This window comes from Acartia tonsa, chromosome 10 (genome assembly GCF_053477335.1).
Source record: "Acartia tonsa isolate MP-2025a chromosome 10, ASM5347733v1, whole genome shotgun sequence".
Classification (NCBI taxonomy): Eukaryota; Metazoa; Arthropoda; class Copepoda; order Calanoida; family Acartiidae; genus Acartia; species Acartia tonsa.
In genome coordinates, this window is record NC_137269.1 from 12,669,657 (window position 1) to 12,685,515 (window position 15,859).

At 33.1% G+C, this 15,859-nt stretch overlaps 1 protein-coding gene across 1 annotated transcript in view; it reads left to right on the forward strand.

Annotated features, from left to right (window-relative positions):
* The window catches only part of LOC145329421 (uncharacterized), a 48,855-nt gene that overhangs the window by 14,562 nt on the left and 18,434 nt on the right, over positions 1-15,859 (forward strand). The window contains exons 2-6 of the mRNA XM_080173537.1: positions 11,609-11,710; positions 12,675-12,758; positions 13,781-13,868; positions 14,385-14,503; positions 14,984-15,057. Of these exons, the coding sequence (XP_080029663.1) occupies positions 11,609-11,710; positions 12,675-12,758; positions 13,781-13,868; positions 14,385-14,503; positions 14,984-15,057 (467 nt within the window). The remainder of the gene's footprint in view (positions 1-11,608; positions 11,711-12,674; positions 12,759-13,780; positions 13,869-14,384; positions 14,504-14,983; positions 15,058-15,859) is intronic.

Consider the following 15,859-nt stretch of genomic DNA (forward strand, 5'->3'; position numbering starts at 1 on the left):
ACAGACAGACAGACAGGTACATGTACAGATAAAGACAGACAGATACATATTATACAGATAAAGACAGAAAGATACATATTATACAGATAAAGACAGACAGATACATATTATACAGATAGAACAGACAGATACATATTATACAGATAAAGACAGACAGATACATATTATACAGATAGAACAGACAGAGACATAAACTGTCTGAGTTTTGTACATTTACAGTTGCACTTTTTAAATTAAATTATATAATCTGAAATTTAAATATTAATTTGTATAATTAAAACTAAGATTGCACCACTTTTTCATTGATTTAACTTCATATATACAGTTGTACTTTAAATCAAGGACGTGCAAGGGAGGTGTCTTGTCTACAATATGAATGATAATTTGCTCTTTGACTCAAATTATTGAAAAATTAGGATGTCATTTCCATCTCTACGGGGCATATTTGATAATTAATCATCAATTGCAGTCCGTTTGCTTTTAAAGCAGCTTTTAAGCAGCTTTTTATCTTTTACTGATTTCCACATATATTTAGTCTGATTTTCAAACTTTTTGTGGAATTTTTTTGCTCAAAACATTAATGGACATAGAGCTTTATTAATGATTTTTCCTTTTTTTATTTTCTCTGCTGCCATTGAATATAGGTTCTTAATTATTTTGTGATGATATCCATTTTTAAAGACCATCCAGTATACTGACTGTGTCTGTTATGCTAACTATGCATAGGTTGGAATGTTGACTAAAATATTAAACAGCAGCCAAGAAAATTACAGATATCGAACAGATGTACAAATAATTTTATGATAGAAAAGTTTTGCAACTATTAAAGGACAAAAGTTTTAACATATACTTGATTTATAAAGCAATATAAAAATAGAAAAGCTTATTAAAAGTAATGTTAACTTTTATATAACTAACCCTAATTAATTAATATTAATGATCAAAACTAACTTATTTTTTTCTGGGTGATTTCACGTGACGTAAACAGCTTGTCAAGGACGATTAGATAAAATTGTAGGTAGCGAAGCTTTGTTAATAAATTTATTCTTTACAAATTTAGTTATGAATAATTAAAGACATTAAAAATGGTTCCTACATATCATATCGGTTCAGCGGTTAGCGAGATCCTTTGGTACAAGCAGTCAGATAGACATCCTGTTACTTTTATATTAGGATTGCCACTTTTATAGAATGTCTTGCCATAAAAAATGTTGCCCCGCAGGGTTAGAGCCCGCCCAATAGGCTAGAAATAGGGAAAAGCTACTATAAAAATACGACGAAACGCCCCTTAAGAGTACGAAAGGGACTATACCCAAAATTATAATTGAACGTGGAGTATTGATAATCCCCCCTTCCCCCAAATGCCTCAAGGGGCAAAGACGATAATGCATAAATAGAATGATAAAAGAAAATCAATATGAATGCAATAGCAGCAACCAATATACATAGAAGTGTAGAGTAGCTTCGCTTCTAATAACAAATTTTACAGTTAGCAATTACAATTACATATTTCTAAATTTAAAAAGCAATAAATAATTTATCTAAGTCAGATACAGATAAATAACTATATCATTTGTAGCAAAGCTACTTTATAAGTTGTGTCTGTCTGTTCGTCCGTATATAAAGGTAGATTTTTATGTTTTGTGTATATTGTACTAGCGGTTGCGCCCCTATCATCTAGGGAATATATATTTGAAGTATATGGAAGGGTTTAAAAATAGCCTAAAACCATACCAAGACTTAATTATAAAAACTAAAATAGCCTAAAACCATCTCAAGAAGCTTAATTGTAATAGAGAACCATATCAGTTTAGCGGTTAGCGAGACCTATCGCTACAAACAAATAAATCTTATTACTTTATACAATAGGATAGAAATAAACTTAAAAAATCATTACTTACAAAATTCTTTTTGTTGTGAAAAAAAAACTAAATTAAAATTTAATCATGGATATTTTTTTTCATACGTTGAAGATTGTATAGTTTACTTAATTTCCACGCAATCAAATGATTTTCAAAAATTTTAGTCAAAATTAGGGAATCTTTATGTAGGTCCTCGGCAGGTTTAAGCATTTTTTTGAGGTAGGATGATGAGTCAACCTTTTAAAAAGGTCTTTCAAAACTGTTTTTATTCTATTTACATTCAAAATGAAGAGTTTATGTTTATTTAATAAAATAAATTGTCTGATATAATATCGACATTCTTTTTCGCAATAGTTTTTTTTCAGAATATTTACGTCGACAATATGGCTCAAATATAAAAACAATGGAAGATAATTTGATATGCATCCCCAATATTAAAAAATATCCATTCTTTATATCTAGCTTATTGGTTAAAAAGTTTGGATACTATTGGTTTGGAACCAACAACCAATCAAAATACAACAAAAGTACCCAAAGTTTTTGAGCCAACAAATATAAGATAAGGTGGCTATAAAATTTGAGTACTTCCTACCTGATATTAAAGCATCCCTCGATATAAAACAGAATCTCCTAATTGATAAGAATCAAACAATTACTGGTAAGGAACAAGTGTTTTAAATAAATCTCTGTTGCGTGAAAATAGTTTTTTTATCACATTGTATTATAAACAGCTTTCCGCGGATTGTAAAATAAAAAAGTCATAAGATTGATTTTACAATTATTTTTCATAGTTCGTGGAAAATTGTCTTTAATATTACACAATACATGATTTTTTTAGTATGGCTCAGAACGGGTTCTAATCCAGCGGATATTAATCGGTTCCGAAGTTAAACTTGAAAATATATCTTCCTTTATTTCTCTTCACAGTTGAATTTTATACATTTTTTCAGAATTTTAAATAGTTCAGTGTATTAACTATAAAATGTTTCTTCTTTTACAAATGCACAATGAAATATCATCATTTTATGCCTTTCAATAAACTAAAATTGAAAATTAGCCGCCCCCCCCCCCCCCCCCCCCTATTAGATACATTCAAATTTATTTAAGCAGCATATAATTTGAATTATATAGTAAAGAATCTTATTGCGTTTTAGTTATTAAACATTAAATTATAAAAACCCCGTTCATAAGTAACAGAGCTATTGCAAATTTATAAATTATAAGCATTATATCCACTAAATTAATACCAACTATTATAATGAAAAACATGCATAGGAATATAAAAAAAGGTTCAAAAGTACAAAAAAAAACAATGCAAATCCGCAAAAATTTCGCAGTGCCGTCATTTTTTTGCAAAGCTCCGCGCACGCCTGGTTTAGTTTGGTGAGTGAGAAAGCAAATTATGTTGCATTGGTGGTCTTACAAAATAACTTTTTTTATTTAATTAAAAAACCGAAAATGTAAGACATTCACCTTGATAATAATTATACAGAAGTATATTGATTTGATTTTATTGTGGTAGGTACATAATATTAACTTTTAAACTATTAGGAAGCTTTTTCAAAAAAGTAATCTTAACAAAAGTGCTGCTTTTTTGCACATTTTTAAAATTTTGCAGAAACTTGGATTGCACCCTGTGCAATTTCCGGGCGGCTGATACGGTAGTTGTGGTCGGTATGGTGTGCCTACACTTCTGCCCTTTCAGAACTGCCCTTTCACTCAAAGTACCTGGTCGAGAAATAAACCCATCCTCTAAGGGTGGGTGTTTTTGTCGTTGTTTCTGTATTACTTTAGGATGGGTTAGGTTAGGTTTGATTTGAGTACTGGGTAGCAAGGACGTCCAAACCTTTATTTGAAGGGGTTTTAAGGTTTAAGTGGGGGTAACATAATGTATTTTTTTTAGATAAGGGGATATAAATTCTATGGGGTAAACACATCTTAACCCCCCCCCCCCCTCATGGACAATATACACTTTATGTTAAAGCACCGCTAAAACTGTTCCTTACCCATTTAATAATTTTTAACACCCTATGTTTTTTTGCGAATATTATCTTTTTTGTGGATATTATAAAATTGGCGGAGGTGAAGGGACACTGGTTGGTAAGGTTTGCACTTTTTACCAAAATTATAAAATATTTGACCTTAACATCAAGTTCGCATTTGTAAGCGCAGCATTTGAATTATATTGAAATTACTTCTCTGAATAACTATGAAAGTCTTACAGCCAATGGTGACCAATGGGTGTGGAGAGTTAATACCAACCCAAAAATATTTTTCGGATCACAAAACTTTGGTTATAATATCATTTCCTTCCCCCCACCCCCCAAACCATCACACACACATATTTTTTACCACTGGTTTAGTAAATTTAGCACCCTAATTGAACTATACCCCACCCCCTCTCGCCAACAAAAACTTTGACGTCTTCTATAATACAAAGTAGAACGATGTCTGTCTGTCCGTCTGTCCGTCTGACCGTCTGTCCGTCTGTCTGGTTGTCCCTTAAGATCTCGGTAACCACTGAACCGATCGGATTCTACTCTTCAGGGTATCTACCTATTGGTCCTGTGGTGGTTTTAAGCTATTTTCTCGGGGGGTGGGACACCCCCAACCCCCACAAAAACCAAAAAATCCCCCCCATTTTTTTTTTTTTTTTTTTTTTTTTTTTTTTGAAGGAGATTTCCATGGTCCTTTACGATTTTCGCAATAATTTTTTTTATCACCTCTTGGGGCAAAGCCCCTAGAGGCTAGGGGCGAAGCCGCTAGTAGCTAATATAAAGGAATTAAACTTTTGGACATTGTTAAACTTGTTTAGTAAGAATACTAGTGATAAAATAGTTTGAATTAGAAAGAAAATGTATATGCATTTAATTGAGCCGGTTTGTAAGCATAAATCCACGTAAAATCTCCTAAATGGTTAAAGCTATTTGTTTAAGAAGAAAATTAGCTTGGTCCTTAAGAGGTTTTAAGCTATTTAAAGGGGATATTTGAACAATCTACAAACGAACATTAACACTTGCACCATTAACAATAACACTGAATAAGCAGAATATTAATCTATAAGTTTAAACAAAATTGTATAACAAAGAGTTCCTACAATTTCTAAGTTGTACCTAACTGGAACAAGAATCAAGTTTGAAATCTATAGGACAAATTTGACAAGACTAAAGTGTCGATCCATTATGAACGAACGAATGAGCTGACTTACAGACCCTATTTGTAGAAAAGCTTCGCTTTTATAAAGGTAAAAAGTATAGCAAAAAATAAAAGAATAGCGGCTCTGATAATCATTTTTATATTTAACTTGTATTTACTATAATAAAATCTCAGATATGGCTAAGAATTATAGGCGTCCAAGGGGGGGGGGGTAATGGGGCGATTACCCCCCCCAAACGAATTTGGGGGTGCCGTAGGCACCCCCAAATTTTTTTTCATTTTACCCCCCCCATTTAAAATTTACCCCTACCCTGGGGGTGCCGTAGGCACCCCCAACCATTTAGGAGGGGGTATTTACCCCCCCAAACAATTTTGGGGGGGTAAATACCCCCCCCCCCCCCCCAAAATAGAAAATCTCTAACAAAAAAAAATACCCCGGGGGTAAATTTTGGGGGGGGGGGGGTAAACAAATTTTACCCCTGCCAACAGATTTCAGGGGGGGTAATTACCCCCCCCCAAGCAAATTTTACCCCCAGGGTAAAAATTTTGGGGGGGGTAAAAAAAATTTGCGGCGCGCTTCGCGCGCAATTTTACCCCCCCCCAAAACCGAATTACCCACCCCAAAATAAAAAGCTTGGACGCCCCTGCTAAGAATTCTGACAAAATTTTGATAATTTCCTTGTAAAAATTTTTGTTAAATTAAGTATTTATGGTACTGCCATTTTATGTGAAGTAGTTTCCCCAGAAAACTATTTTTTGGGGGAGGCAGGATTTTCATTTTTTTGTGGTTTTGGGGTGTCCCACCCCTCAAGAAAATAGCTTAAAACCACCACAGGACCAATAGGTATATACTCTGAAGAGTAGAGCTCAATCGGTTCAGTGGTTACCGAGATCTTAAGGGACGGACGGACACATAGACAGACAGACATCAAGCTTCTTTGTAGTTTAGATAAGAAGAGGTTACTAAGTGTAAAATTAAATAGATATTTTGTTTTATTAATGATTCATTTTAATATTATGTTATATTGTCAAACAATTTTCTATCAAGTATGAGGTATAACCAACAAGCGAAATAAATCTAAAATAATATTTGGGGGGCAAATGGAGAGGTCGTCTATTTTACGATGTGTTTCCCCCCAACGACAGGTGAAAAACACGTATAGGTTTCGTGATTTTTTTAAAATTAATTTCATTGTTGGTATAAGCTGATTTTCTATCCAGTTTAAAATCCCTTCCAATCAAGCATTTTATTTTAAAGGGAGTTACAACTTATTTTTCAATAATAGGGGAACTTAATGTAAGGGATGGGGGGGGGGGGGTAATTTACACTCTTTGTCATTTTATTTTTAAAAGAAAAGAAAAAAACTTTTGGGGGAGTTATTTTTCCATAGGAGATTTCTCTAGGTAGGGTGGAGTTAAATGATTATAAAACTTTCTTAGACCTTTAAAAAGAATTACTTAAGATCTTAAGCTACAGACACACAAACATCACATTACTTTTATATTTGGATATCTTTCTCCTAATGTCAAAAATTGGTATTTCACCAAGTTTGTTACTGTCCGTAGAATTTAGAATCCTCATGTCATCAATTATAGACTTTAAAACCACAAAATAACAGAAAAACATGAAAAAAACAAGGTTGGTAACATTCAATGAAAATATTTTTTTTTTACTGCTTCATGTTCTACGGGGCATACCCAACCCCCCAGCAGCCTTACTTTTTAGCCTAAGCTCCATTCCTATATTTGTCGAAAAATTTATCACACAATGCCCCCCCCCCCAAAAAAAAAAAATTTAAAAATACTCTAAGGTGCCCTAAAAAAAATTTATGAATTGGGGAAACAATGATCCCCAAATTTTACCTAGTTAATTTCAATCATTTACATATTTTGGCTAGTGTAAAAAATTATCAAGTTCTCTTTAAGCTGAACATAGCAATTTATTTATAACATATAACTAGATTATAAAAAAGCTTTGCTTGATCTAAAAAGCTCTGCACAAAGTTAAATATGATGATGCGAAATAAATAATGTTTTTTGTCATTATCTATTGTTATTTTTACACTAAAGTTCAAAGTACATGAAGTACACATTTTAACATTTTTACAGAAAAGTTTCAAATTATTTTCAAAAGTTAAAAAGCATTTGGATACAATATTAATCAGACATTATTCTATAGGAAAAAGTTGCAAAAATTTTGATAATTAATTATAGATAAATATAAAAAAATACAAGGATGACAACATCCATAAAAGCGAAGCGCTGAAACGGTAGGACAAACGGACATTAACATTTGTTTAATGTCTGAACTGAATAATCAGAATATAAAAGTATAAGAGTCAAAGCAAAATTGTAAGTAAATTTGTTGAAAAACTGATTGATACAGGATAATGTTTATGGACATACTTACATATTTAGGACTTGATTATAGAGTTGCTTTGCTTATAATATTGTTCTTTGTTGTCTCAGGAATCAATATACCAAAAATTAGATCAAACGGATAATTAGATCACATAAAAATTTGTTGTTAAAAAGTAGAAAAATCAACATGTTTAAAATGGACGTACGGACATTCTGGTAATGATTATAGAGTTGCTACGCTTTCTAAATCGTACCTAACTACTACAGGAATCACCATGCAAAGTTTGAAATCGATAGGACAATTCTAACATGCCTAAATTAACGAATAAAAGCCATCTATCTCGGACGGACGGACGGACGTACGGACCGACGCACGGACCGACCCTAATTATAGAAAAGCTTCGCTTTTATAAATACAAGGATGACAACATTCATAAAAACGAAACTCTCAAATCAGGCTATAGGACAAACGAACATCCACATTTCGTAGACATTCTTACAAGTTGAAACAAACAACTTGTTTGAGATGGACGTACGGACTTTCTAGTAACAATCATAGGGTTGCTACATTTTCTGAATCGTACCTTACTTACATGAATCAGCATGCAAAGTTTGAAATTAATAGGACAATGCCTAAATTAACGATAAGAGCTATACGTTACGTTCAGACGGACCAATACTAGTTATAAAAAAGCTTTGCTTATAAGACTAATGATAAAAAGTTAAGATGTTCCAGTGAATAGGAGTGTGGTTATGTTAGAATAGTTATTCATCGCATCGTATTATAGACAGCTTTTCGAGGATATTAAAATTAGAAATGATTAAAGTTTCATATAAAATTCATAAGACTGATGCCAGTGTTGTTTTAATATTCGTGGAAAATTGTCTTTAATACGATAATATATATGATTTTTCAGTAAGGCTGATTTTTATATAAAATTTTTCTTAAATCGATGCAATACATGCATTTTCATTATGCCTTTAAACTCAGGGATCCCTGTTTTAAAACGGCTACGTTACGGTGAAAATTAATGTAATTCGGAGCAAAAGTGGAAATCAGTTTTTTTAACTTTTTTACCTCACCCTAGCCGAGTATGGCAGGTGTCCCAAATTAAGTAATGAATGACGCTCTCCACAAAGGAGCTTGGGTAAGGGTTGTACTGATATTATGTACGTGACTATTGAGTATCTAAACTACCCAATTATCACCCTTCTTACACAACCAAGGGGAAGTTGCGTGAATGAATTACGACTGAGAAATTCGAGTTGCCACATGGGAACTTGAACTCGAACTCTCATCACCGTAACTCAGTGCGTTACCACTAGGCTACGACGCCCCTCTGAAGCTTTTCTATAATTAGGGTCGGTCCGTACGTCCGTCCGTCCGTGATGGATAGCTTATTTCCCGTTAATTTAGGCATGTTAGAATTTTTGGTATATTGATTCCTTAGACAACAAAGAATAATGTTATAAGCGAATCAACTCTCTAATCAAGTTATAAATAAAAGTATGTCCATAAACATTATATCAAGTATCAAGCAGTTTTTCAACAAATTTACTTACAATTTTGTTTAGGCTCTTATAAATTTATATTCTGATTACTCAGTTCTGACACTATGTCCGTTTGTCCTACCGTTTCAGTGCTTCGCTTTTATGAATGTTGTCATCCTTGTTTCTATATAATCAGGAACTTTAGATACCCCATGCTGACAATTTTTCATTACATTAAATCAAATTATTTAATATTTTATTAACAAAACTTTATTTTTTTAAAATTACATAAATGCTTTGCAAAGCTACAATATTATTAGAGTTATTCCGTCTTCACTAGGAGAAGGGAACTGTAAAGTAAACTGGTACCTAAATCTTGACTTAAAAACTTCGGGTACTTTTATAATATATATTTCGTTTTGTAGCAGTTCCAAGCTTTTCAACCAATAATTGTGTTCTACAGAATGGTTAATTATGTTTATCATAATTAGTGAAGTATTTAAATTTATCGTCCATTGTCTTATCCTTGCATTTAATAATCTATAGAGGGTTCGAGCAAGGATCAGTAAAGACGGACAGACAGACATCCTGCTACTTTTATACAAGGATTGTCCTGTCCGTCCCTGGCCTTGGTTGGAAAAATGATCCATTAGTTGAATTATTTATAAGTATAGATGTATAAACTATACAACTACCTGGTTCCAGTGGTGAGGACGTTTTTCGTCTGCTATCAAAATAATTTTTGCCCATTTGTAACACCTTCACTGTGTTTATATTTCCGACGCTATTGGCTCATATTCTAAGATCCAATTGAAGGTCGGCAAAGGGTTCCCACCCCTGAAAACATACAGTTATCTAACCCCTGCCCCCTCTATTATTTTACCTTAATATTTGTTGCATATTTGAAGAAAAGATTACACAATGGTATAATTATTACTGAAATGCAACTGTACGCAGATAAAACCATTTGAGCTAAATAATTTCATACTCATTGGACTTGATAAATATTTTGCCATAATCTATTGGAATTGCAAATTTTGCTTGTAATCAGTATTTGTTTGGTATTATACGGTAATAACCCTCTTTCCACGCATGGACCATCAAAAACGCCCTTATTCGATCATTTTCGGTGATCTTAAGGGATAAGACAAGGAACGAAAAATTTCAAGTGCCCCCAGTGGCCTTTAGGAGTGCGGCTGCTAATTAATAGGTAAAAGAAGGGTTTGTAAATCAAATTAATAGAGAAATTTCCCCTCGTTATTTAAAGAGACAACATTATTACTAAAAAAAATTTTAAAAACTAATTTTAATGATAAAGATCTATATATTTTTTGCATTCGAAAAAGGGGCGCAGCTAAAATTAAAATAGTATTGTAATTGTGAATTAGAATTATCATTATTTTCTGCTTCCGAATTTTGTGGAATATTACAGTTATGGACTATTTTGTAATATTTTGTTGTAATTTAGTAAAGGGTAGATATTACGAAAATTTGATACTTGAGTGACTTAAAAAAAGACTAGTAATTTTAAAAGAGAAGCTTTTTCTATAATTAGGGTTGGTCCGTCCGTAATGGATATCTTTTATCCCTAATTTAGTCATGTTAGTTTTAGTTTATGCTATTGATTTCAAATTTAGCATGGTGATTCCTGAAGTAGTTGGGTACGATTTGGAAAGCGTAGCAACTCTATAGTCGGTACCAGAATAAGTGTACGTTCATTTAAAACTTGCTGATTTTATTTTACTTTTTGACAAACAAATGTTTAGGATATAACTATCCTATTATATTTTTTGGAACGGTGATTCCTAAAACAACAAGGTACAATATTTCAAGCGAAGCATCTCAATAATCAAGTCTTATAATTGTAATTTTTTCATTTTTTTTTAATTTTAAATTTTCTAATAATGTACCTAAATTTAAATTGCTTAAAACCATATTCTTTAAAAATATTCAAACTTTCAAAAATTTCCACTGGCACTATCAAACTACTTAATTGTATATTATTTTTTCTCAGTTATTATTCCATGTATCCGTGAAGAATAATTAAAAACAAATATGAAAACAGTTTTCTATAATACTAATTATAACACCAGTTTTTGGACACTATATTATTAATCAGATTTTTTATCTTTTTTTACTTGATTAGTTTTAGTCAATGTATGGAATATAGATTAAAAAAGATGAATGAGCAAGTAGCTTATTTTGCACTGTGTTACCATAGCAAAAATCAATTAATCATAAATTTCATATAAATGAATCAAAAAAACATACCATATCGGTTAGGAGTATCCTTTAGTACAGACAGAAAAACAGACAGAGGTCCTGTTACTTTTACAAAAGAATATAAAAATTTTTAAATTTTTATGATAAATAATTTTGTTCGAAATTAACTAAATAATAAAAAATAACTAATTTACAATGAATAACCTCCATACAAAATTAATATTTGATAATTGATTAATATAAACATAAATATTTTAGTTAAGAATAAATGTCGTTAGCTTAATAAACTGCCCTAAAGTGATCATTCTTAAATAAAAGTAACAGGATGTCTCTCTGTCTGTGTATAGCGTAGGATCTCTCTAACCGTCGAACCGTTATGGTTATCATAGGTGCAGGGAAGGTTTATTATTATATTTGGGGAAGGGTACCACCACCCGCCCAAGAAAAATAGTAGATTGTATAAGTATAAGCTGAAAGTTTCATGTCTCTTGATTAATTTTGGTTTTCTTGTTTAGATTGTGTGGTTAGTAGTGCAATGTTTGTTGTTACTTATGGTGGTTGAGATCAGGTGTGATGCGGAAATCAGTGCCAGCGGTCCGGCTGTTCATCTTCTACAGGTAAGCTCAACAGGGTCTTGCTGTTCATCTTCTACAGGTAAGCTCACCAGGGTCTGGCTGTTCATCTTCTACAGGTAATCTAATCAGAGTCTAGCTGTACATCTTCTACAGGTAAGCTCTCCAGGGTCTGGCTGTTCATCTTCTACAGGTAAGCTCACCAGGGTCTGGCTGTTCATCTTCTACAGGTAAGCTCACCAGATCTGGCTGTTCATCTTCTACAGGTAAGCTCACCAGGGTCTGGCTGTTCATCTTCTACAGGTAAGCACACTAGGGTCTGGCTGTACATCTTCTACAGGTAAGCTCACCAGGGTCTGGCTGTTCATCTTCTTCAGGTAAGCTCACCAGGGTCTGACTGTTCATCTTCTACAGGTAAGCTCACCAGATCTGGCTGTTCATCTTCTACAGGTAAGCTCTCCAGGGTCTGGCTGTTCATCTTCTACAGGTAAGCTCACCAGGGTCTGGATGAACATCTTCTACAGGTAAGCTCACCTGGGTCTGGCTGTACATCCTCTACAGGTAAGCTCACCAGAGTCTGGCTGTATATCTTCTACAGGTAAGCTAACCAGGGTCTGGCTGTTCATCTTCTACAGGTAAGCTCTCCAGGGTCCGGCTGTTCATCTTCTACAGGTAAGCTCTCCAGGGTCCGGCTGTTCATCTTCTATAGGTTAGCTCACCAGGGTCTGGCTGTTCATCTTTTACAGGTAAGCTCTCCGGGGTCCGGCTCTTCATCTTCTACAGGTAAGCTCTCCAGGGATATTAAGAGATAAGCTTAAGGGAGTATAATACAGAAAATATTATTTTGTTGTCATGGGGATGGATATAAACGTAGCTATGCTTTTTAAAAAGTTTAAGATCAAAAGAAAATTTTAACATGCCTTAATAAACAATAAGAGCTATCCGTTACAGACGTGCGGTCAGACAAAGTTTTAATAACTTCAAAACAAATTAATTTTGTTTTATTCAGGATCCGGAGCACCAGGATTTTAATGGAATTGTCGACTTTAGCAACGCAGTTCCTGGACCTGATGGGTCTTGGTGCATAACTAAGGTGGGTTATTTATTCCGGGTGGCGGGTTTGAGTATGGACCTCACAGCGTCATACTAGAGAACCTACCTACTGCTGCTATGTCAAGCAACAGTAGGGAGGGATGCCTTGACGAAACTTCCAGACAAAGGTTGTACAATCAAAGGGTCGGTTGTCTGTTGGGTGTTATTGTACCTAATAAATACGAGGTGGTTGGTTATTTACAATTATGATTGTAGTAAAGTTAAGAATGAAAATAACCTAAAACAAAAAATCAAAATAAATTCAAGAATTATTAAGACAAACCCCCCCAAAAAAACTAAAATTTACGAAATATTTTGTTTGTTTATTACCTGCATTCTTAATTTCTTATAAACTTTTTACATCACCCATAATGATTAACAAAATAACCACTTCCTTAAATTGCCCAGTGAAAAAATTTCAACCAACCAATAAAGCTTCACTAAAAGTCTTTTGATACAACAAATGCAAGGAAATATTAATAAAACTTTGGGGTACGAGTGTATTTTTCAGTCCAGTGACCCTTGCCTCCCTGGACAACCTACACATCAAAATATTTTCTGTTTATTAGACAAGTAGTGAGGGGACATTGCACTGTAATTTACACTAGTACCAAAAGTTTTGTAACCACGCTATCTTATTAGTTGACTCAAAAACTTTAAGTGCTTTCGATTTCAAAACTATAAGATCCATACTGTTCAACAAAGAAATTTAATCTTAATAAGGAATAATTTTGTGTATCGTCATAAGGGATGTAGAAAATATGTGGATATTATGACAGGGGAAAATTTGTCATCAATTTAGGTTTCAATTTTCCTTCTCATTTATTGGTCAGGCCGTTTATCCAGTAGGAGGGGAGGGTAAAGGGGGGATTGGGGTGATAGCCCGCTACAGAGTACATTTCTTAGTGCAAAAATATCTTCCCTCGTATAATAAATATTATGTGAAGCATGTGACAAAACATACTTGATAAGTCAGCTGTGAATAGTTAAATAAAACCAAAAATAAACTCTATCTATTATTAGGTGAAATATGTGGACAGATTGGAAAATGACGAGGTCAAAGAATGTTGGCATCAAAATATTACACAATGTCATGACACTTATATAACAGGTATTTATCTATCTATCTATCTATGTTGGCATCAAAATATTACACAATGTCATGACAATTATATAACAGGTATCAATCTATCTATCTATCTATGTTGGCATCAAAATATTACACAATGTCATGACACATAACAGGTATTTATCTATCTATCTATGTTGGCATCAAAATATCACACAATGTCATGACACTTATATAACAGGTATTAATATATCTATCTATCTATGTTGGCATCAAAATATTACACAATGTCATGACACTTATATAACAGGTATTTATCTATCTATATATAGCTGTCTATCTATCTATCGATCAATCAATCGATTTATCTTTCTATTTATATGTCTATCTATCTATCTCTTTATCCATCCATGCATTCCTCCATCCATCTATCCATTTAACAATCTATCTATCGCCGTTATTTTTGAAATATATGAAAAAAATTTTCTTAACAAAGATGCTTCTGTAGAAAATCTTACTTTTTTTTAATAATGATAACTAAAAAATATTTAATTTTAGAGTTTTTACCGAGTCAAGAGCAGAAATGTGAAGAAACTTTTTGGAAATCTTGTAAAATCAACTTCAAAGAGATTCCATTCAACTACACACTCAAGCAATGCCATACACCACTTGTAAAGGTAATAATAATTCAATAAGATTGGCAACATTTTATTAGCGGCTACACCTTTAAGGGCCTCTAGGATCTTTTAAAGGGGAAGGGAGTCGACCCAATCACCCTTTAAACTTCGTTTTAAACGGAAAAAGTAAAAAAATTGTTCAGAGGCTAATTCTCTTGGGAGGGTGTTGATATCCTCCCCCAAATTAGCTATGAACCTTCCCAGGTCCTATAAGTAGCTACATTGTAAAGGAAAATCATATCGGTTCATCGGATAGCAAGATTATTTGGTACATACAGTCAGACACATATATATATATATATACATAAATATTACTTTTATATAATTTGCAACCTTTTATAAAAGTAAAGGGATGTCCTTCTGACTAATTTGTATCTGTAGCAAAAGATCTCGCTAACAGCTGGACGGACTATGCAGAGAAGCTTCTGAATATGTTCGTATAATCCCAGAAACATATACTAACCCTTATTTTGCCCGCAGGATTGCAACCAGAGTCCAGAGCCCCAACAGGCCCAGTATGGATCCCCGCAGGTTGAAACTAAAACTGTCTGCAGGTAAATTAACAAACACATGGACGTCCAAGCTTATTTTTTGCCGTGGGGTGGGGGAGAATTAAAATGAGGGGTTGGAAGAAGCTTTTTATAGTGCCATATGTCATACTGGTCTGCCATTTGTAATTTAGTCTGTGAATTGGCCTATCATTGGTAATTTATATAGTATGACGTCATTTTTTTACAGGCACTATAAACAGCTTTTTCAAACAATTTTAGCCATTTGATAACTATAGAAAAATGTACATTGAATAAATGATTTATTATATAAAAATAAAAACTCAAAAATAGAATAATGATAAATATAGAATAATGTATTAGGTGTCATTATTAAATCTATATTCAATATAATTATTTCCATAAGTAGCGCAGCAAAAACAATCAAACAAAAATATTTCACCAAAAATAGAGAATATATATCTATCGCATCGTATTATGGACAGCTTTCCGCGGACAGTTAAATGTAAAATTGTTAGTTTTATTCAAGTTTTGTTGGCCCCCCAAGGGCCGGAGGCATGAGCCAACCAAATTAATATTTCATGATTTTTATTGCCGAAGGCACCGGCTAAAAAAACTAGTTTTAATCTTATGATTGTACATTTCTATATTCGTAGAAAACTGGATATAATACGATGCTAGACATAGTTTTTTCGTATTCATGAGAACCGGTTCCTATCCACCGGATTCAAATGAATACGAGAAAGTATTATACCATTTGATCATAGAAAATTGTAACTGGTTTATTATAAACGACAATAATAAACTACAGTTTTCCCTTGATTAGTAGGGACTATTGGACAAACGG